Source organism: Brachyistius frenatus, unplaced genomic scaffold, assembly GCF_029030835.1.
Source record: "Brachyistius frenatus isolate BFR_SWC_R1_liver_20210118 unplaced genomic scaffold, ASM2903083v1 Contig_6, whole genome shotgun sequence".
In the NCBI taxonomy this organism is placed as follows: Eukaryota; Metazoa; Chordata; class Actinopteri; family Embiotocidae; genus Brachyistius; species Brachyistius frenatus.
In genome coordinates, this window is record NW_027210605.1 from 9645768 (window position 1) to 9669217 (window position 23450).

The 23450-nt window shown below is 42.3% G+C and overlaps 1 protein-coding gene across 8 annotated transcripts in view; it reads left to right on the forward strand.

Annotated features, from left to right (window-relative positions):
* The window catches only part of prdm16 (PR domain containing 16), a 183301-nt gene that overhangs the window by 56562 nt on the left and 103289 nt on the right, over nucleotides 1–23450 (forward strand). For all 8 annotated transcript variants that reach the window (XM_069689094.1, XM_069689088.1, XM_069689089.1 and 5 more), the window contains exon 2: nucleotides 5354–5817. In XM_069689094.1, coding sequence (XP_069545195.1) covers nucleotides 5354–5817 — 464 coding nt within the window. The remainder of the gene's footprint in view (nucleotides 1–5353; nucleotides 5818–23450) is intronic.

The window sequence follows — 23450 nt, forward strand, 5'->3', positions numbered from 1 at the left end:
ACACACACACACACACACACACACACACACACACACACACACACACACACACACACACACACACACACTTTATTGGAGGATGGAATGGCTCTCAGCTGCTCAGCACAAATGACATGTCAATACATCAGCCATGTTGTATTGGCGCTCCACACAAACACAAAAATGCGCGTTCAGTCCTTCCTTACTGAGCGACAGTGACCAAATTGTGTAGAGTTGTCTGTTCTTTTTATGTGGAAATGCTAAAATATGTTTTGACGTTCACTACAACAAAAAAGAGGGTGGAACAGACTATTTCAGCTGTTTCAGGTTTTATAAACTTACAACCAATCAAAGATAGCGAGCAACAAAAATTTGTGGATTTCAACCTCTGTACAACTTCATACATTATGTATGTACATGGATAATAAATGAAAACAATATTCCAGTATGTTTTCACGTCATTTTGGTCATGTTAAAACACATAATCTTACCACACATTTTGTTGATGACACAAGCAGTATAATCTGTGATTCACAATAGCATGTGTTTTAATATAGCCTATAGTTAGAGCATGTTATGGTTATTGTATAATTATCATGTAGAGTAACTGTACATGTACAGGGGAAATAGGCCTTCAGATGGTGCATTTGTTTTGTCCCTCTACATTTGCCCTCCTTCCTTCCTTCTTTCTTTCTTTCTTTCTTTCTTTCTTTCTTTCTTTCTTTCTTTCTTTCTTTCTTTCTTTCTTTCTTTCTTTCTTTCTTTCTTTCTTTCTTTCTTTCTTTCTTTCTTTCTTTCTTTCCACCTACTCTGAAGTAGCTGTGTTGTAGGTTTTAGTGTTGCTTGGAAATGCTCCCTGGTGCTTTTACAAGGGGAAACAGTGTGGTGTTCTCGCTCAGAGAGGCTTGCTGGTATTCTAGCTGACCATGCCCCCTTTGCTCACTCACTACTTCCAACCACACGCAAGCTGCATGCACACAGCAAACACACACCAAACACACGCCAAACAACATCTCCCCTGAATGTCCTCCTCTGGCTGCCTCATCACATGCTTCCAGTTATACGTCATTTTGGATATATGGTACCCCGGTGCCACCGTGGAAAAATACACCATTGTAGAGTTTTTCACCTTTAATTCGCCCTCATTTGATTTTTACAGCTGCATCCCTCCTGTTTTAAATCAGGAGGGGTTTTAGCCTCTTTTTTGTGTGGAGACAGAATCATCAAAGGCCTGCTTACTACAGAGAAACAGGTACCAATATCACTCTGTGGCCCAATAATGCCACTAAGTGGGACCATATTGACACAATATAGTGGCACAAACAGAAGATTAGGCTTGGCTTTGCACTCCGCCCCACACACATGCATGCACAGAGCTCCCACATCAAAATGTTTGGTCATTTATTGCTCAACTAGCTACCCATTTTTCATATCTGTCATGGTCCACACATTCTCCTTCTGCCTTTTATTTTTCTTTCACCAGACGATCTTTTCTCCCCATATTTGGAGGCTGCGCAGAATTTTGCATAGTTTTGCCTTTTCCCTGGATACTGTCTTTTCATCAGTGGCTGGCTTTCTTTTTGAACTGAACCAGATCAATTTACGGCCAGACAAAGATACAGTCTCTGTGTGTGTTGGAGAGGGCAGTGGGAGAAGTAGGATGTGTGTGTTTTATGATGGCCATCGCTGGCACACATGTCCTATTTCCAGCTCTCTTTCGGTGTTATCATAACAACAACCATGACTCCACTGTACTGCTTGCATAGCATACACCTGGTTCTGAATACTAAAGCTATTCTTGGCATCCATTCTATCCTTAAGTCTGCAGTTTTTTTCTGTGCATCCCTAGAATTAAAAATGCACCTTTAACAGCAATTTTACATGCATTCATGATTTTATGATTATTTTTATTTTTATTTTTTTCTCTTAAGCAATGCCTGCTTATTCTGCATGAAATTAGTTGGTCCTTTTTTCCGTCTGAATTCTTGCATGCAGTCTGTGTTGTTTCTTTCTACGCAGACTACATCGACAAAGCTCGGTCTATATGCCACAAAGCACATGTGTTTGTGTGCGTCCAGGCAGACGGCAGAAAATGACTCCAGATCTCTATCTTTCTGCATTTAAGTCTAGAGTGCTCTGATTAAACACAACCACAGAACAATTTGCCTGTTGTATGCTCCTCCGATTAAACCGCTGATTTTTAGCACAATGTCAAGTTATTTTGCCATGGCAACGCTGATTACAATGTTATCGGCATTTCCTATTTTATTATTTTTTATTTTTTTCTACCCCGACCCTTGAAAAGAAGTATAGAAGGATTTTTCATGTGATTTGAAATATTCGACATTGCTAGGTGTACAGTTTACAAGTTAGGTCTCTATAAATGTCATATCTATGCCATATCTTGTTATTGCCCTCTGACATGTAGTAATTATGAGATATCATCTTTACCTACAACACCATCTGATCTCCTGCACATGTGTTTAGAGTGCAGTAACAGCTCCTTCAGTTGCAAACAGATGTGTGTTTGTGTGATAGCCCGCATCTGTGCTCTTACGTGCCCTAAAATCTTTGTTATTGCAAGCCATGCTACAAAGCAAAGAGCTGCGTTTATGGCACGCATTTACAATTTATCAAATAAATGGGATGCCTTCATGTGGCCTGGGCCTGGCTCTCAGGCAGAGCAGAGTAGTTTTCCACTGGAATAACAGCCGCTGAACAAGCAGCCCATTGTAGCCACGGCCAGCACCGGGACCCCCAAGGTGCGAATTAATGATTGACCCCTGATGTAATCAGGATAAATAGCTCCCCGTAAAAGAGAAAGAGATGGCGAGAGGAACAGAGAGCGAAAGAACAACATAAGGAGCCAGGGAGAGGAAGGCACTATCTGGCCCGTGTGTTTTTTAAGAAGCCCTCAGGGAGGCGAACCTAACATCTCTTTCTGGGTCTTTTGAGACCCAGAGCTAACACACAGCTGTTTAAAAGCAGCTCAGTCGTCAGTTGTTCGACTCTTTGCCTCCTCCTCTTTTTGGCCCCTTTCATTATTTTCCTGCTTACTTTTCTCATCTGCAATCTTTTTTTTTTTTGTCGGTGCTGCTCGAACATGGTCAGCTTGTCTTACAGAGGGGAGGAGAGTGAGAGCTAAAAATTCCCCAGTTTTCTCTCCAGACAACTATTTTTATGAATTAACTAAAGTTATGACTGAAAGTTGAACTTGTTTAATATCACACTGCGTTTGCCATTTCTGCCTCGCTTTACTGCTTCATGTTACTCACGAAAGATGTTTTGTTCATTAAAATTAAGTGGTATTTTTTTTCCCTCCCTCTCCTTGTTGCTCAATTATTTGACGTAGCGATCTGTGCATTTTTTGTGCACCGAGGCTCTTAAAGCCAAATGGTATTTAATAGATTTTCCGAGGCTGTCTCTCTGCTTGTCAAAATTGCTCTCGATGGGTCAAGTGCCAGTGAGAGAGGGGGAGTGAAGAGAGAGAGTGAGCGAAAAAAAAGTGTTTAACAGCCTGAAAACACTTTTGATTGTGTAGAGGGAGCAGCAGATAGGGCTGAGTCATAAAACTTTAATTGATCTGTGAAAAGTGGAAGCTACTGCTGGCTGTTCCAGTGCTTAATTGCACGCCTGGTCTGAACCCTTATGAAACAGTGATCATTAAAAAAAACATGTTCTTTTCCAGTCAGAATCACTGGATGACGCAAAATCAGTTATAAAAGTTTGGCTTTTACTGCCGCAGCTTTATATGATAAGTTTCCCGAATCTATGCGGACGGGCTGCAGGTTTGCCAGGCGCTGAAAAAGCGCTTGTCACATGCTTTCATAGTTTCACATTTCACAGTTAAAACTGACATGCAGTTCATTTAACAGCTTTCACAGTCCACATCTGGGTAGACACCCAAATATTTATCAAAGAACAAAATAGTGATCCACTGTATAATGAACATGCTCATTTAGATTTTCCTACATGGATTCTTGATTAGCTCATCCAGGCTTTCTGCAACATGTTTCTCTCTGTCTTTGTAGGCATTCAGAGAAAACATGTTTTATGCAGAAATAAAATAAAACATCATGATGTTATTTTATTATAACTTTTGTCTTCCCACATCAAAATTCATTAAAATTCTTCCCAAAATGTTCCTTATGAAATCATAAACTTTCATGTACTAACAAGCACATTTTTTAAACTGTCATGTTGCAGCTCCAGTTAAATCCTGGGCAGCAGCAGCGACAGGCTTGGCAGCAGGCTGGATGGAGGCTAGCAGAGCGAGGGAGCTTGATTGGAACCACTCCTGCTGTAATTTTGGGCCTAGTTGGCCCTCTGATTGCCAGTCCCTGTGTTTAGATAGTAAAACTGCCGTGGTGCTTTGACAGGATCTGTCAAGAGAGGAAAAAGAAAGAGACACAGAGATGTGCTCAAGTCAAAACATACACAAACAAATATACACAGACTCGGTATCAAACCCTTGATACTTTCTTTGGTACTGACTGAAATGTGTGTATGTAGTACTGAATAGAGAACACTGTCAGGCACAGAATGAAGCTGGCATCAGATGTTTGGTCAAATTTGTAATTTATCTTGTTCTTTGATGAGATTGTTCCTGATTTAAATTGTATTTTAAGCTATTAAGATGAGGCAATGTTTTTGTGCATCTGCTTGGGAAGTTTGTCTTCTTTGTTGTAAAAGAATATAATACTTTCTATGAAATGATCCCTTCATTTCAGCATTAATGTTCAGAGGCAACGGAAATCCACATAATATGCTCTCAAAACATCCCACGCAGATGACACACATCAGTAATGAAGATACGTTTGTACATGCACATTTACAAACCTTCACTGTCCACAATAACACGTTGAAATATTTTTATGAAATTTAAATCCAAATGTTAAGTGCTTCCACACAGACATACTTGTACTGCTCATCATCATGTTTTGAATGGTTGGGCTCCCAGAGCGCAGGCACATTCTTTTTGTCATTTCTTGGATGTGACAATAATCATGGGCGACGAGGCTAACCAGGTCACGGTGCCTATGATGAAATTGAGAACTGTTCCCATCAAGGTCTTGGCCAAACTAACACTTCTCCTCGCCGTATTTCTGCATATTCTCAGATAACCTCTGGAAAATCAGTCAACGAAGCATTTTGTAGCTGAAGCCTGTCAGATTGTCTAAGGAACCCAACATATTGTCATTGTACAGTGTGGTTTTCTAACAGTTAGAGTTTATATTGTAATTTAGTGCCAAGAAATCACTGGATGTGTGGCGTGCTAGTGAGGTTGGAGGTAGAACTTATAGTATTTCAGTCTCTGAATTCTTCTTGTACTTGCTGATTAACAAATGTCTGCGTATGTGACTTTGTCTCCCAGATGACAGTGAGCCAGTGGACAGCATGTATGACACAGAGGCCGACCTCCAGGGTTTGGCAGCCGGCAGCGGAGGTGGTGCCGACAGCCCAGAAGACGACGCAGACGACGGCGTCATCAACATGTCCCCCTTGCCATCACCGACTCCTTCCCACCCGAACAACAACCACCACCACCTGCTGCACCCCCACATCTACGCCTCCCACCACCACCACCTCCACAACAACAGCAGCAGCAGCAACGACCAGGACTTCACCACACCCAAGGAGGGCTCGCCCTACGAGGCGCCCGTCTACATTCCTGATGACATTCCCATTCCCAGCGAACTGGAGCTGCGGGAGTCCTCTGTGCCCGGTGCCGGCCTCGGCATATGGGCCAAGACCCGCATTGGTGCTGGTGAGCGGTTCGGTCTGCACAGTACAAAGCATCACGGGGCCTCAGGCAAAGACAGCTCTTTCGGATGGGAGGTAGGCACCACCAATGGCTTCTTTGTGCATTGTGTTTATTTCTGATTTGATTTCACTACTACTGTGTATCACTTTTGAACACTCACATATTTTGTGACACAAAGACAGTAAGACATGAAATGAAGCAGCACCGACGAGAGTAACCGAATAAACAGGCTGCTCTTCATTCACATTTCTAGCCTTCACTCTTGATGCTCCCAAACATCTGTCTTATCATCTGCATAGATACTCATTTCATTTGCATCCCTTGTATGATTGGACCTCATCTCTGAACCCTGCACACACAGACACTCACACACACACACACACACACACACACACACACACACACACACACACACACACACACACACACACACACACACACACACACACACACACACACACACACACACACACACACACACACACAACGCACTCATCCAGAATTCCAGCAGCACAGTAATGTCAGATGGAAAAATCTGTCTGATTAGTGGAGGTATCAGCTTTTCTGGGCGTCGGTCTGAAGCGAGCACACTCATTTGGTCACGCCATCTGATATGGAAATGGAAGAAGCGTGGCCCAGTGCGGTGGCAGCATATTGAACTATTAATTTTCATTTCAACATGACATTAGAGGATATTGAAGTTGCTTCAGTAAGCTCATTAGGAAAAAAGACAGAACTCCTGGTCTCTGTCTCTCTCTCCATCCCTGTCTCTCTTTCTCGTATTCCTAATCAGAGATGAAATACTCTGGCCTGCTTTTCATTTCACTGACTGTTCACTTTTATGAGGCCGGTCATTCACATAGTCTCATATTCCGTTTTCTCTCTCTCTCTCTCTCTCTCTCTCTCTCTCTCTCTCTCTCTCTCTCTCTCTCTCTCTCTCTCTCAGCTGATGATTTGGAGAACATTTTCTCTCTCCTTCTTCTTCTCTCTCTCTCTCTCTCTCTCTCTCTCTCTCTCTCTCTGCTTTTCATTTCTCTCTCTCTCTCTCTCTCTATGAGGCCTTCATTCACATAGTCTCATATTACATTCGTTTGTAATAAGGAAAATAGACTTTTCAAGTTAATCATTGGAACACCGATGTGGAGAGGGAACGATGTGCTTGAATTAGACACCAGCTGATGATTTGGAGAACATTTTCACATTGTTTAATAAACTTCCTGCAAAATAAATTTAGGATGAAAAATTTGTGGATGTCTATATCAAATGTTAACATGATGAACACATACATTTGTACTCTAATATGTTTTAAAATATACACAAAGTGCCATATTAATACGAAATAACACTGTGAAGGTTAACTGACTCAAAATCACTGCAAATTCACCATATGCTATGCTAAGACTATGCATGCTATGCTCCTACACCAAAGTAAAACACTACCTAGTACAAAACCTGAGTAACAAGGGGAGAGTGTTCAGTATCTCACTGGGGTTATTAAGTAGGCACCTCCCTGCACCGGTGTTTCATCGAGTTAGGCCCAGGATACCTCGGGGAGGCTCACCAGCAGTCGTGGCATCCCAGAACTCCTCCCCTCAATACCCTCACCCACCACCCCTGCTTTACATCTAAACTTGTACCTCTTGTTCCTGCGTATGATAAGATCATTTCAAGGCAATCAAAATTTGCCTTCTGTAAATACTGTTAATCTAACTCAGAAGGTTTAAATCATATGCAGTTACCATTAGTAGTTATATTTGCAAAATATGTGTCTCATGATTTTTCTCCTAAAAAAAACATTGTTAGTTTAATATCTCTGAAGAACTTGACTGATGAAAATGATGAATCCCTCATTGACAACATTTTAAAGAAACCTCTCAGAGTTCCAATTTCAGTCTGAAGACCTCTTTTTTTTTTTCCCCCACTCTGTTTTCTTCCCACCAGTTGTAGGAGCATGCAGCCGATTAAAGCACACAGGCACACGCTATGTGGCAGATTGCCAGGCTGAACATTTTCCTTTTTTAAAGTTCGTATTATGGCTGGCCGTTTGGGGTCCAAAAGCTACACTCTACCCGTAGATCTCGTGTTTTCTCTCAGCTTTCCTCCTCCTTCCTTTTTTCTCCCCAGACACCCGACTAATGCATATTCATCAGCTAAGCTTTAGCTCTTTGGCTTGTAGAAAAAGGCCACCTTCAGTTCTGAAGAGATACATCCACACATGTGCTCACAGCAGTGCCCCGGCATACACTCACACCTCTCCCTAAAAAAGGGGGACACTCAGCATGTCTTTGCACTATTATTGTTTAGTTATTTTGGCCACTTTAAGAGGGACATATATCACAACACTTTGAAAGATGTCACAAGATAGCTGTCTGTTCATTTACCAATTTTACTTTTTACTATTTTACACTACTGGTACTAATGGTAAGGTATATTTAGCCCAGGTTCTACCACTGACATTTGAAAATACTATTTCCAGATCAGTATTGCTGTTTGCTTGCGGTCAATTATGTTTCCCTTCAAGGTGAAATCTTTGGTCTTTGCCTCCCAACCAGTCAAAGGTGAACAATTAATCCGTTTTCTCTTCTTGTCCCTCCTGAATGGTCGTTGGACAACTGACTTGTGCTCAGGCTTCACTATTTTTTTTTCGAAGATATCCTGTCTGCTTTGGGGCTGGAAACCTTCAGAGGCTCTCCTCTCCCAGACTCTTATCACAGATAGTCATAACAGTCAGTCTGTTGATAGTCATCAACAGACTCCCTGAGGAGTCCTGTGCACCCCACGTCCCCCTCCACCCGTCTTTTTACCATCTTACTCCTCTACTCATCTACTGCCTCTGGTCTTAGACAAATAGACAGGCGAGGGAGCGACAGCTGTTTTACTAAGTAAAGAAAGATGTTTAAAAGAAAAACAGAGAGCAATTAGGGTGGATAGACAAAAAAAGAATATGCAAAAAAACCCATCTAATTCTCACAGCATCAGTGTAATACTGTTCATGTAAATTATAAAGATATGTGTGTGTATTTCATGAGTCCCCTGCCAAAACAGGGGGATGTGTTATGAGAGATAACATGTGAAGTCATCTGAGATCTCTGAGGTGTAAATATGATCATATCTAACCAAGACCTCATCTATTACATCTCAGGCCTTCTTGGTAGGCAGACAAAATGAGATTAGGTGCTTAATTTAGTTGCCAGAATGATTAGCTTACTGTAACGGTGCTTCCGTTTAAAAAGAATTACAGCAGACTGACGTTGTTGGGTGAAAACCTTTTCATTTATTCCCACTTGTTTTCTTCTTGATGACTACTTCATTTTAAGGTGATTGAATGATCAAATAATCAGAGGTTGTTGACTCTACTGTACTTGTAGCCCTGTAATTCTTAAATACACAAAATCACCCAAATTACAGTGAGAAGGTTTTCACCCATTAACATTGATATATGCCATTTGCAGCAGCACACTCGAATCCCAAAACACTTTAACTACATTCACTGCATTTTTGTGGATTTCTCTACTAAGACTCGCAATAATTCATTATGTTAGCTTTGCAAGCAGCGCAGTCTACCAGTGAACCCAAATAGCTCGATGATCACATGGTGGATACTTTAGTGCTTTCTGGGTATCTGAGTGGAAGTGTAGGAGAGAAACAGTGAGTAATAGAAAGAGAAAGTTAAGGAGTAGGAGCGAGAGGAGGAATAAAGAGAGGGAGGCAGAGAGGAAGCCTACTATTGTCTGTCCTGGGGCGTTGGGAACTGGAATAGGTGTTAACTCAGACTCATTTTAGTGAGACGGACAGCTCAATCTAAGAGCTGCTTCGCTGCAGGCCATGGCCATTCTCTTCTGTCTCAGACGCCCTCTCTGGGCCAGCACTGAGTCATCCATTTAAAAACCATTATGCTCCCCTTTAGCACAACATGATAGAACGACAGAGCCCCAGGTCTACCGTGTGTGTGTGTGTGTGTGTGTGTGTGTGTGTGTGTGTGTGTGTGTGTGTGTGTGTGTGTGTGTGTGTGTGTGTGTGTGTGTGTGTGTGTGTGTGTGTGTGTGTGTGTGTGTGTGTGTGTGTGTGTGTGTGTGTAGGACTGCTAACCCCCGCAGGACAGGAAGGCCTGAGCAAGCAGAGTGAGGCGAGGCCCGCCGAGAGTGCAGTGTGGGGATCTAGCTGTCAGACTGACTGCTGCTATTATCTGGCTGGTAGATTGGCCCTGCTTGTCTATTGATAGAGACATGTCAGTGTACAGTGGCTGGAGGTATTGTGCTCCTCACTGATTGGCACTGAATGGACTCACTGATCTAAACTCTCTTGGATATTCAGATGGCAGGAGGTGGTAGGGCAACACATCTGTGGATGTCTTTGGAAGAAGCAAAACCTGTATTTACAGGGAGGAAATGTGTTAAATCCTTCCTTAAAAAACAACTTTGACTTTGGATTTTCGAGGAAAACAGGGGAAATCAAACCTCTTTTTCTATTTGTTAAGGAAACAAACTGTATGGCCAAGCTCTCTCGATGCCATATTAATGGTGTTTACACCTTTTCACTGGGTGTATCTTTACACCTCTGAATCATAGCTTTTGAAACTTCCTCTCCATCTTCTGTTTCTCAAGCTTGAGTTCTTACTGTCTCACCAACGTCTTGCTTTAGGGTCACACGACAGTTGTTGCAGCACATTCTTACCAACTTAGAAAAGTAGAATTTGCTTCCTTCTCAGTTTTTTAATAGCTGTTAAATTCATAATTTGCATTCTTGGTGGTCTGGCATTTTCTGTTTATTGACTGCAAATAGTACACAGTACAGAACCTTGAATCTATTGTATATTGTAAGGCATAAGAAAGGGTATATAACAAGGACAATAGTGTGCATGTATTTTGATTACAGAGATGTGCATTGATGTAGATCCTAAACAAGGTCAACACAAATGCCTTCACACAGAAACATGTATCAGTCCACGTCAGCCCTGCAGCCATGTTGGTCCGTTTGAAGCAGTGGAACCTGGGATGACTTTGTTTCCAGGCAAACTTCCTTCTCTCTGTCCCTCATTCCTTCTCTGTTTACTTTTTGTGGGGTGATTTTCCATATCAGTATCGTTCATCCAATGATGTGTGTGAGTCGAAAAGAATGCAAGCTCTTCTGTTGAGCCAGTTATTGACTTAGTGATAGGCTGAGACGTCTGGCGGGCACTCTCATGTCGCCAGGGTCCCACGTGACAGATACCCATCCAGCCTTGGCATCGTGCATCTCTGCCTCACCCTCTATCAGGCGCTAAATCTCCACTTTGACAGCTTTCTTTTCAAGCTGATGCTGTGCTCCTTTTGTTCACCACCTAATCGCTAAGCTATGCTAACGTTTTCAATCGTTTGGGAGAAGAAGTCCAGGCGCACCCTAGGACTTATCTGTCCTGACCCACCTCTTGCATCCTAAAGTGTTTGCTTGCCTTTTGTGTTTTTCCTGATGAGGGCAGATGGCCAAGTTCTTATGCTGCAAGATATATAGAGTATACTATAGAGTGTTAAAGGTGCAGCTTGAAACTTGTCTGATCTGTTTGCCTTTCACAGAAAGGTGTTCTTTATCCTAATGTTTGACCCTTAAGGTGACTGGTACTGAACTAATACGGTATAAATTCCCAGGGACAGCCAGAAGACAGTGTTGCTACCAGCTGAAGGGATAGTGTGAGACAGAGAGAGAGAGAGTTTGACAGAATGGTTTCCTGCTTGATTTGACTAATGTACTTTCCAGTGTTCTCACAGCGGCAGTCATGTTCTGACGTTTCAATTATGAGTGTTGCTTCAGATCACACTAACTATAATGCAGGAAACGTTAATTCCATATTACTCCATTTCTTCGTCAGTCCTAACATTATTTTTTGTGAATTTAAACCCCTACTGTGTGGACTATTGTATAGCATAAGTGAGGCTCTCCATGTAAATGGGGTCATTATCATGTCTTTTAGTAATCAAATCAAGACCATGCTCATCAGAGCAGGGTACTTCTTAAAGCCGCTTATCGGGAGAAACAGCAGGTCTTGTTAGCTTTTTACTCCTCAGATCCAGTTTCTCTGGAAAGTAGAGGATAATTGTATATCAAAAGGTCAGTTCACCTAAATCACACATCAAAAAAACATTTTTTCCTCTCAGCCCCAGCACTGTATAGTAATGAAGTCATTCCTGATGCCTCCTCTTTACAACAGAGATAAGTACTGATGAATAGGGGATAGATATTGTGATATTATCACAGTAAAATGTTTGAGGAAAAAAAAACTATTTTGCAAAGCCTTGGCACATCAAATTTAAAGCATCAACCAGTCAATTTGTGATAGTGGTGAACAGTTCAATGACATAAAATGTACAATAATTTAATGTTTTGTTTAACAGACAATGTTTAAAATATTGTAATTATGATAATATTTATGCTTAGAGAACAAACATGGACCCGAAAACCCAAGACATCCTGATCTTTGCTCAATAGCTACCATCTTCAAAAAAAAACTTTTGACAAAAGCGATATTTTATAACCTAAACCTTGTCATTCTGAAAATTATCCTTTTACAATATATTTGCACTTAGACTACGCATGGTTATATGAAATCATTTGTTAACATAAGGAGTTACTTTGGCACATGTGCCTTTCGGCCCACATTGTAATGAAAGGGATATCAAACTTGTGGTTTCTAATAACAGTATTGACCAACAGTATGCGGTTTTCTGTCATCATTATTTGACTTTGACAGAAACCCCAAGTTTACACATGGAGCAAAAACACCAGAGAGAGAGAGCGTAACACCACAAGTCCCGGGCCTGGGTGCTGTAATATCTTCCATTCACGTCCATTTTATGTAGGTTTTAAACATGCCATTAGCCAATTTAATCCAATTTTCCCAGCTTTCGGAGCACTCCAGTGAAACAGATTCCATCTAATATTAAACATATGGTCGCCGTTGCCCCTAGAAACACCGCCGCAGAGCTGGGTGTTTTTTTAGGGACCTGTTAAAGACAAGCCTCCTGTGTCCCAGTGCAAACCATTGTCAATTATCTCCAATGAACATTGTAATTGATAACAACGAAGCAGGGCAGCAAATTAAATGTCAGGTTTGATTAGAAGTCTGCTGCCTTATCATTTGTTCATAACTCGTTACCAACATCTGTTAATTAGTTAATAAATTAATCTGCAGGGCTCAGATGAAAGGTGCACAGGCTCCCGAGGAAGTACATGGGGCAAAGTCATCCGTCTTTGAAGGGAGTAGAACTCGACAAATATTGTCCCTGGGATTTGGACTGTTATTACTTGGTCACTGGTTTCAGACCTCAGCCACTCCAGCCAAGCATTCTCAATGGACCCTCTTGTTTGCCTGAACAACCCCCCCACAATCTCCTCACGCATCTCCACCACAATGCTATCCTTTATTGCATGAGGTTTCTCTTTGCACACATGCTTTAAACATTAATTTAAAAAGCCTCACTTTAGCCCATCAGTCCTCTATGGCGAGGCGCAGGTAACTCCTGTCCAATCCTCCGCTACCGCTCTCTTTCACTGTGCATCTGGTGAAACCCCATCGTTCATCATAGCGCTGATGAATAGTCCCATCAGTTAGGGCCTCGAGGCAGGAGCAGACAATGACACTACTCTTTGCCACAGTGGAAGATGATGACATTTGTAAAATGCTGTTTGTGGTGTACTTAGAATTATGCTCTTATAAAGCAATACCCTTTTCCACCTTCCCAATCTTTGTGCGTCTAAAAGTGAGCCCTTCCAATGCCAAGACTGTTGTTGGTTACAAAAACCTCTTTCCTCCAATTTAGCTCACTTTCCCTTTGTCTTACTTGAAATCTCAATCCCTTGTGCTGCTTAACATTTCTGTGACTCAAGCAGGAGGTGGTGACCTATTAATCAGGTTCCCGTGGCTGTTGTGATTGCCATTTTCCATAATCAGATACACAACACGGCCCAAAAGCCTTGGCTGTCGAAATACTTACTTTTGTTAACTCCTTCCAGTTCCTGTGCTGCCCTGCAGACCTCAACACATGAGGAGTGAGCCCTGGAGAAAAGTGAAGCATACGGCTGGGCTTTTTAATTACTTTTTATTAGGTGCAAAGACTAACGTTTCAGCACAGTGTGAGTCTTTGTCAAACGAGAGAGAGAATAAAGGGCCTTGATATGGTTTGTTCTAGAAGGAGAGGAAGGACTCTCACTGAACAGTCATTTTTTGATAACTTAAAAAGTTCATGTAATATTTCTCTTCCCTGTTTTTTGCATATATATCTTTGTTTTAAGAGCTGCGCATGAGTATGATATTAATGTCCTTCATGTTTGGGTGTGTATAAACTGTAATGAGATTCAACATGAACATGTACAGGCATATAAACTGCATACATCCCCACAAACATAATAAGACACAGGCAGGCAGGGAAAATACATTCTCCCCTGTTTTTCTTTCCTCTACTCAGTCATTTAGAATAACAAGGTAGAGTGAGAAGCAAAGCACGATGACGACATTAGATCTAAAAACAGTGTTGAATTGTTGAAGTGTCAAACACGCCGGGACGTCTTTACTTTGGAAAGTCTCCGGAATCGCTCGAGTGATTTTCACTCATTTCCCCCACCACCACTGTCATTGAGAGCAGGACCTGGCTTCTTCTCTGCATGAGACAACAAAGAGGTTATGACAGAGTCAAGATTTGTAGAGGTGTGTTATTGCGTGTGTCTGTGTGTACTTAGAGTAGGTGCACACAGTCACACATGTCCACATTTCTGTTAATCATCTTGGGCACTGCTCCACCCTCCTAATAATCCTAAATCAGAATCTCACCACAAGTTTTGGTGTAATATCTTAATTTAGTACCAGTGCTTGTGTCAAGATGACAAATAACCATTTAAACAGAGGTTTCCCAGACATTTCATTTATGAGATATCATTGCCTCATTACATTTATTTGCATTATTCTGCACACTAGTCACCGTGACAGAGCATTTTGATGTTTGTTGTGTATTGTAAAGCTTCAAAGGTTTCTTATTCTGATCATTAGAGGTACAGTTACTGCAAGAATATATTGTTAAATATTAAGCAGTTTACAGTTGATAATATGTACGTATTAAAATAAAAGCTTTTTTTTTTTTTTTTTACAAGAATACTGTTTCACCATCTCTGAACTCCTAAGATGGGTTAGCATGAAGTCACTGTGAATGAATAGAAGACAGACGTCTGTATGAAATAAGAGAGGTTCCTTCTAGGACGTTTACTTTACTTGAAAAAGAAAGTGAAGTTTTGTCAAAATAGTTTATTAGGCAATGAATGCCACTGACCGAAGGGCAAATGCACGGATATACAAGTGAGCAAACAAAAGAATTTTCCACTAAGAACAAAGCCATCCAGTTCCCTTTTTATTCTCACTATGTGCAACAATGATCTAACTATTAGTTTGGATGTCTAGAAGGAAATCAAAGGTGAAAAAGAGGCTAACTTGATTTACGGAAATCTTCTTAATACACAGAGCGGCACACTGCAAGCTTTTCAGTCATCCTGTCCTCGATAAATGTCATATGATTCTGCTCTGTGCCACTCTTTCCGGAGAGGTATAGCTGGTACGCAGTGGTACCCAGCATGCCGCCTCAGAGGGCTGGAAGAAAAACAACAGGAAAGCACTCTGAGACGCTTAGGCCTGAACCATGTGATACAGACGTTATGCCACACAGCAGAACAAAAGCACTGTCATATTGTGTGACTCTTATGTGCGTATGTGCAGGGGCAGATGACCCCCACCTTTACCTGCAGATAATATAAGCATTCAAACTATAGGATTTGGCATTTAATTTTATTCAACAGTTGATTGATAAACCCATTTTCATAATGAAATCTGGATGTGTTGCTTCGTTTGCTGTTATTTTGTGGAGCCTCAGTGTTTCTGGTGACAAAGCCTGCTCCCCTCTGCTGGCCACGAGCTCACAATGCCACTTTCTGCTGCTAAGTGCTCCTAACTTTGTGTAACTGATGTTGTTTCCTCGGAGAAACATAGCATGATATTAGAAAAACATGCAAGTCTACAGTAGAACAAAGCAGCAAAAACACAAAGCACTCAGTGTTTCACACACACTGTAGGCATGTTGCCTACAAAACCACTCAAATAGAACAAGTCAGTTCCTCTCCTGTGTAGTGGGGTGTGTGTGACCGGAGCCACATCATCACTCTCTTTAGCACCACTACATTTTCTGTTTTTTCTTCTTATTTCTTTACACCTGTTGTACATTACATGCCTTGCGTTTAGCAGTACAGTTGTGTATACAAACACTTGCAGTATGTTCAGTTACAAAGTATAAGGACAATAGATTGTGGTCTCTCTTCACATGTCAGTTTACTGTGATGTGTTGATCTCTGTGCTTTCATTGGCTTTTATGACAAAATACACAACATGTGCTTTAATTATACCAAGATCACACACTCAAATCTTTTCTTTTGTGAGTCATTGATTTTTCAACCCCCTCTCTCAACCTTATGTGGCCTCTCTCTCCATTTCTCCTCTGCTTCCTTTCTTTTTGCTCCATCCTCCTGTTTTCCTGGCCTACGGGGTCCCAGTGCTTCTAATTCGGCCTTATCAGTGAAGTAATTTAGCTGCCACAGCTTGGGTTTCTGTCGCGCGGCGAGTGGCCCCATTGTCTGGCCCTGCTGTTGCTGAGATAAACCCTCAGATTGAACAAAGTCCGCACTGACCTTTACAAACTCCCAAATCTCGCTGTGTACACCCCTCCAGCAGAGATTCTCTCTGCCTCGAGCCCTTTCTCTGGGTGGCGGGGCTTGGAGCACATCAAATGGGAGGAAGTAGGCGAGTGAGTGAGTGAGGGAGTGCGTGTGTGTGCGTGCGTGCGTGTATGTATGTGTATGAAAGAGTGAGAGTGTGTGGGGTCAGGCTGGATTGAGTGAGCGTGAGATGGACAGGGGAGAGGGATTAAGATGGCTGACTGAGCCTGTCTATATTTCCAATGGCACTTCGCTCTAAGAGGGAAGCAGAGGAGGAAAAAGTGCACTGCAAACAAAGCATTCAAGTGTGCATTTTTCTGTCTCCTTCAGACTGCTGGAGGAGGCTTTGGTGAGCCACACTCTCTGTCCTCACAGTCTTACATCGTTCAACCACAAATATGATTTCTTTGATGTAAAAGTCAGCGTATGTCTTTCTGCAACTCGCTGTCGATGTCCCCGAAGCAGCTTTGTGAGAGAATTGTGACAAATGCACCATTGAACCAGTCGACTTACCTCCATTGTTATCTATCATGTCCTTCATTCCTTGGCAGAAGGCCTGAGAGGAGTTTGTTGGGATTTTTTGCTTTGACCCACAGTGAAACTACTAGAATAGAACAGTTGAAGCCAAGTGGCTTGAGGGGGGGTTGGGGGTCAATGCTTTGGCGGGGAGGTTTGGGCACAATGCAGCAGAAGTACCCTCTCCATTGTGAACCACTGTCATCCTTCAGAAGCCACTCGACTTGCTCTCCACATCGCAAATCCTCTCTGCTTCTCGGTTCCAGACGTCTGTCAGGCAGGCAAGGAACCTCATCAAAAGGTCGTGAAGTTGGCGACTGAGATAGAGTAGGATGAGGGAGGCAGGATGGTGGAGGAGAGGGGAGAAAGGAAGTGGTGTTGGTGTGGTGTTGGTGTGTGTGTGAGGGCGTGCTGTGGTCAGGGACAGGAGCGTAACAGTTCCTGTGTTCGGTTTAGTGATAGAGGATTGGAGACAATCTACACCTCTCTCCGTGGGTCAGGGTGGCCCAGTGTGCATCCCGCTCCCTGTCCCTCCATCCATCCCTCTAACCCTCCGCCTCCCCCCCCACCACCACCACCACCACCACCTGCCTGCAAGCCACCACCAGTGTTCCCAGGGAGATGAGCGCCTCGGAGAAGAAGGCCCACAAGGGATTAACTTTTCACATGGCTGGGAGTCCTCGTCTCAAAAGACCTGACAACCCCAGACGGCTTGATTAAAAAAGAAAAGAAGAGAAGAGGAAAGGGGGGAGGGAGGGCATAGGAGGAGGAGAAGAGGGGGAATTCTTCACATGATGGCCCTGAGAGAGGGATTTTGGATATTGGGTGTCTTTTTTTCCTTCGTCCAAAGCCCCCACGTCTTGGTTGAGAATGAGCAAATTGTTCCTCCTGTTCTCTCGCCAGTCCCTGTGTTGCCCGGCCTGAAGATGTGGGTGGGCAGCGGCACACATTATTGACTCCTCGCAGGAAACTAGTGATGTCCTCTGGTTTAAAAGAAGAAAAAAAAATCATGGCGGAAGTGGTGGCTTTTGATCTCACTTTTGATCTTCTTTTTTTCTTCTGCTGCCAATTTCATCAAGGAAAACAGAATATTCAGTCATCAATTCCACTTCACCACAATGATTTGATTATATCATGATGTATTATTTATTCATCCATCATTAATGTATTATCAAAAGCCTTCTGTTATTCTGTGTATGTCAGCATTGCATTACAGTCAAGGAAGACATTGGCAGAGAGAGTCGGCGAACCGTTGCCGGCTTAAAGTTCTAGTGTTCAAGTGGCAAGGCGCCCTATTTCCCCTCACTCTATCCCAGATAAATTGGGCATCTCAGGTTTGTCTGTGAGAAAGAGAGGACAAAAATCAAAACAAATGCTCCCACTGAAGTGAAGATGGGAGTAGGGGTTGGCTTTCCTCTCTGGCTAACGGATCAGCAACTCAACCTAGCGGGACAGCGGGCCACTTAATACCTCCCATCTTGTCCAGGTAACAGAGTGGCCCGACAGGGAGGTCAGGGAAGGTAGCAGGGTATCATTTTACAGATCACCACTCACCCTCTGGCTTCCTCCACATGGCTCACTTACCCTCTTCTCATCTCCACTGCTGGGATACACTCGCCCTCTCTTCCCACACCCCTCAGGTAGGACACAACCATTCATTGAGAAAGTTTTCATGGATGTTTACACCCAGTTTCTCTTTAAAGATCCACTGAGATCAACCAACCATCAACATCGTAAGGATTTCCAATTTTTTTTCCTCAATATATTTCAAATAATCAAACACTTGAATCTGTTTTTTTATTTGTTAGTTATTTGGAATTACAACCAACAAAGTAATAATACAATACAAATAAAACAGAGATAAAGACAGTGAAAGAATTTTAAAAAGTGTGTCGAGTTTGGGGGGAAAAAATCCAAATCAGGACAGGTATAGGGAAAATACTTTATATTTGAATATATGTAACAAAATTACTCCAGGTCAAGAAGTGTAATTTCTAAAAAGTCTATTTAGTAACTTCTGCTGTCAACACTAGTATTGCAAAGAACATGAAACTCCATTTCCAATGGGTGACTAACAGTCAATTAACCCTAATATCAGTCCAGATTTGTCATTAATCATGCTGCTTACAAGCCATATGGCCCCGAGACTCCAAGGAGGCTCTGAACCTGTTTGGTGTGCACTTGACCTTGCTGATGCACCCAGGGGAATACAAGAGTGGAGTTCTGTCCTCCAGGATGTTGCGGGCCTTCTTCCAGGTCTACTGTGATATCACAATAATAATCCACATTGTTTGTGTTTTTCACCCTAAGAAACACAAATCAACATACACAATGAACAAGAAGTACAACGATGGATAGGTTTCAGCTTCCTCCCACAGTCCAAAGATCTTCATGTTTGGTCAGTTGGTGACTCTAAAGTGGCCACTGCATGAATGGTTGTGTCTTTCTGTGTTGGCTTTGAGATGGACTGATGACCTGTTCAGGATGTACCCTGTCTCTCACCCAAAGTCAGCTGAACAGGCTCGAGACCCACACGACCCCCCCCCCCCACCACCACCACCACCACCACCCAACAACAGCCCCACAACCCTCAAAAGGATACGCAGGTTTAGCTAACTGATACATTGATATTTGAATTTCAAATGAATGATAAGTCAGTTATCTATAAAAAAGACAAACAGTGATTCAGTGATTCCCAATATTTCAAACACTAGGATTTGCTGCATTTCTGTTCAATATTATTGTCAATGAAAAGATAGAGAAAACGACCCACACTATGGCCTCCATTACTGTTGTACAGGAAATTGTCTGTGCAGTCATGCCCTTTGTTTTTGTTTTGTTTTGTGTTTTGTTGTTGTTGTTTTTTGTAGAAAACTGACATGAATACATTTAGTCCTAATTGTGATTCATAAAGAAAAAGGTTGTGTAAGTAGTGATCAAAACGTAAAAGCACATCCAGCTTCAGAGTATGCACAGTAGGCTGCACAGTGTGTTAATGTGACAGAAAATACAGAAAAGTATGGAAAGTACATGATCTCTAAAAAATATCCACTCAGAGCTCAGACCCCTGCCATTCCCGAAGTGACAAAAGTGGCAGAACAGATATGATACACTGACTCACATTCTTCCGACCCTCGCGCTGAATCAGTATCCAATCAGTATTTCTTTGTCTGAGCGCTGCAGCATGGCTATTATTAAGTGACTCATTTAGGCCATCACAGGTAGGCTCACATCATAGCCTGCTGGTGGCTTTTAATGGGGAATGGAGTTCTTTCTACTGTAATGCATGATGAAGTAGCCAGGGCTAATACGACCCCTATAGTTTGGGACCGCATTAGTGCCAGAAGACCCAGCAGTGAGCCTTTAACCTGGGGACGACAGGGCCATGATTATGTTCTCTGCAGGGTAGGCTCGGCCGAAGGACACTCACAAAAGGACTTGTTCTGACACCACTGTAATTATCGGCTTATTTTTTTTCTCCAATTTTTATATATATTTTAAATTATTTATATAAGATCATTTTAGTTCAAAATTACACTAGAGATCCAACTCCTCTTCTCTTTAAAGGAGCAATTCACACAAATAACAAACAAAAGAAACGAACAAACATATAGCGTGAGTTATTTTCCTGCTTTTCTAATTTGAAAATAAAGGAAATAATGCTTTAATACTTAAATTTGTTTAAACTTTTGAATATGAATTGATCTGTAGATGAGCATACATGCATGCATGGGTGCACACACACACACACACACACACACACACACACACACACACACACACACACACACACACACACACACACACACACACACACACACACACACACACACACACATACAAAATGTCTGATTTACAAAACAGGCACACTCTGCATGTCCCATTTTCTCTTCACCACTATATCAGCTCTACAGTTACCATGTTTACTGTCTCTATTCACTTACTAACTCTTTCTCTCACTGTCTCTTTTGCACACACACACACACACGCGCGCACGCACGCACGCACGCACGCACGCACGCACGCACGCACACACACACACACACACACACACACACACACACACACACACACACACTCACTCACTCACTCACACAGGTTCCAATCGTATTTCAAGATAATTCTCTCTCCTCTCGCTCCTCATGTCTCAGTATCCTGAGCCACGAGACACGGAATGGACCACAGGGAAAGCTGATCTCACAGACATATATTCACACGCACACATGCACACATGCACACATGCACACACACTCTCACAAAACTGCGTGTGGTCCCACTATTTCAGCCCTCACCATGTTTTCTAATGCTTCATCAGGTCCCATGGTCAGGGTCTTGGACTTAAGACTAATCTTTTAAATTCCTCACTGTTTCAGTCCCTTTTGTCTCATCAGAAGTCACTTGCCCACCTTTATCGCTTTCTCTTCTACTGTTTCCTTTTCGAGGTTTCACCTCTGTGTGACTATTGAAGGTTTGGTTGTTTTCTACCCCATCTTCCTCTCTGCTCTTTCTATTTTCTCCCTTCTTCTCCTATTCCCCTTTGCATAATTCAAATCAGAATCCCCATGTGAGTACCTTGCTCTTGACCTAGCTTAGAAAGCTCCTGATTGCTTTAATAGCAGTCCTTGGACCTGGAAGGTGGGTGTCTTCAAGGAACTCTGGTGAGAATGGTGTGTGTGCCGTGTGTACTACCAAAGGGTGGTTGATTAGAACTGACCTCAAGAGTGTCAGGAGAGAAAGAAGTACAAATATGCAAAGTGGGCGTGTGTGCTTGCATAATTGGGGCAGTGTGAAGTGCAGCAAGGTCAAGTAGAACAAATGGTCAGTGGAGTGAACTCCATAAGTCTATAAAAATACACAGTCACCACGTATGTATGCATGTTTAAGAGGCACTGGTCACTTTGAGGTTGCAGAAATGAGGGTGTGATGGAAAAAGTTGCCAATTCTACTCAGCAGTCAGGGATGAGGCACAGGCTTATGGTTTGCAGTGGGAAGCTCCCAGATGGAAATGAGTGTAAGTGTGTGAAGTGTTGCATTACTGAGAAAAGGCTTTTGTGCTTTGTCGGCTTACCCTCGGCGAGTAAGATTTAAAATATCAGTTGGCATACACAAAAGTATGAAAGCAAGCCGACGTGTTTTGCAGAAGAGGCACAAATGTGCACAAGGCTAAGTCCTTCAACAGTGGGATTGCCCCGGCATTAGCCAAAGTCAGGAGCCCCCAAAGTAAGCCCAGCTAAGGTTGGGGTGAGGCCTGTCAAACCCAAAGATTGAGTTTGAATTAGGCCCACCATTCAAAGCTACTGAAAGGAGTTCCTGAGCCTCCTATTCTCTGCCAGCAAATTGGGAGGAAATCTGGCTATTGTGCGGAGTTTTGAAGAGGCTGGTGATGGGGAGGGGGCTGCACATTGTGCTTACCTATAGATGAGAGTGGAGACAAAGGGTCCCAGGACATCCAGGAGAGGCTTTGAAATCCCTCTTGGCGAGAGACGGAGGCGGCGCGGAGTAACTCCTGGTGTGGAGAAGGTCAACAGTGTTCAGTCCATGTAGACACCACACGGGATTTAACATGAATGTGCAAGGATGGAAAACATATGAATGATTTGAACAGAATATTTATTGGATTGGAAGTTCTGGAAATCTAGTCTCCTCAACTGTAGTATTTTTAACATGTATTGTAGCAGTTGTAGCAGTAAGTGATACTCTCAGTATTTGCATATGGAAAAATGAGCATTACTACTCAAATCATCATCTCTTACCTTTTTCATTTCTATTTGAAAATCCTTAATTTATAAAAATAATAAACTTTATTTAAAAAAGCTAATTTCAGAAACAAGGTTACAAGGTGCTGTACAAGAAGTTAACACAAGCAAATAACAGTATGAGACAATATTAAAATGATATAAAAAAAAAAAAATTAAAAACACAAAGGGTAAACATGGAGGTCAAGTTCAGAATCAATAACAACTATATAGGAGGCCAGCATTCACTGGAGTGCGGAGCGATTAAGACACAAGTGCGTTGATATATCTAATGTTGCTCTCAATGGCATCGTTTTTACAACAAGTATATAAGTATATTTTATAAATTGATTGCAATCAACACACAATAACAGCAGCGAGGTCTATTCACTGTAGAGTTCTGATCTCTGCTGTGTTCCTGAAGCAGCTGAGCTTCTTAAGTGTGTGTGAAAAAACGAACAACAAAGAAACTTGTAATGGTGATGATGATGGCCGTCTTTTCGGAGCACTTTGATGGATGAGGATTGATGTGACCTCCGTTCAATTGTGTGTGCCTACATGCATTTTTTTTTTGTGTATGAGAGAAGACAGAATCCCCTTTAGGCAAAATAGTCCAGAGTATCACCAGACGCGCACACAGAGGCCAAATACACACATTTTCATGGGCAGTGTTATAGTGCAGCTATACCCTCTTCCTGATCAGCAGTGCTGCTCGGGGCTCTTCCGGAGTCTCT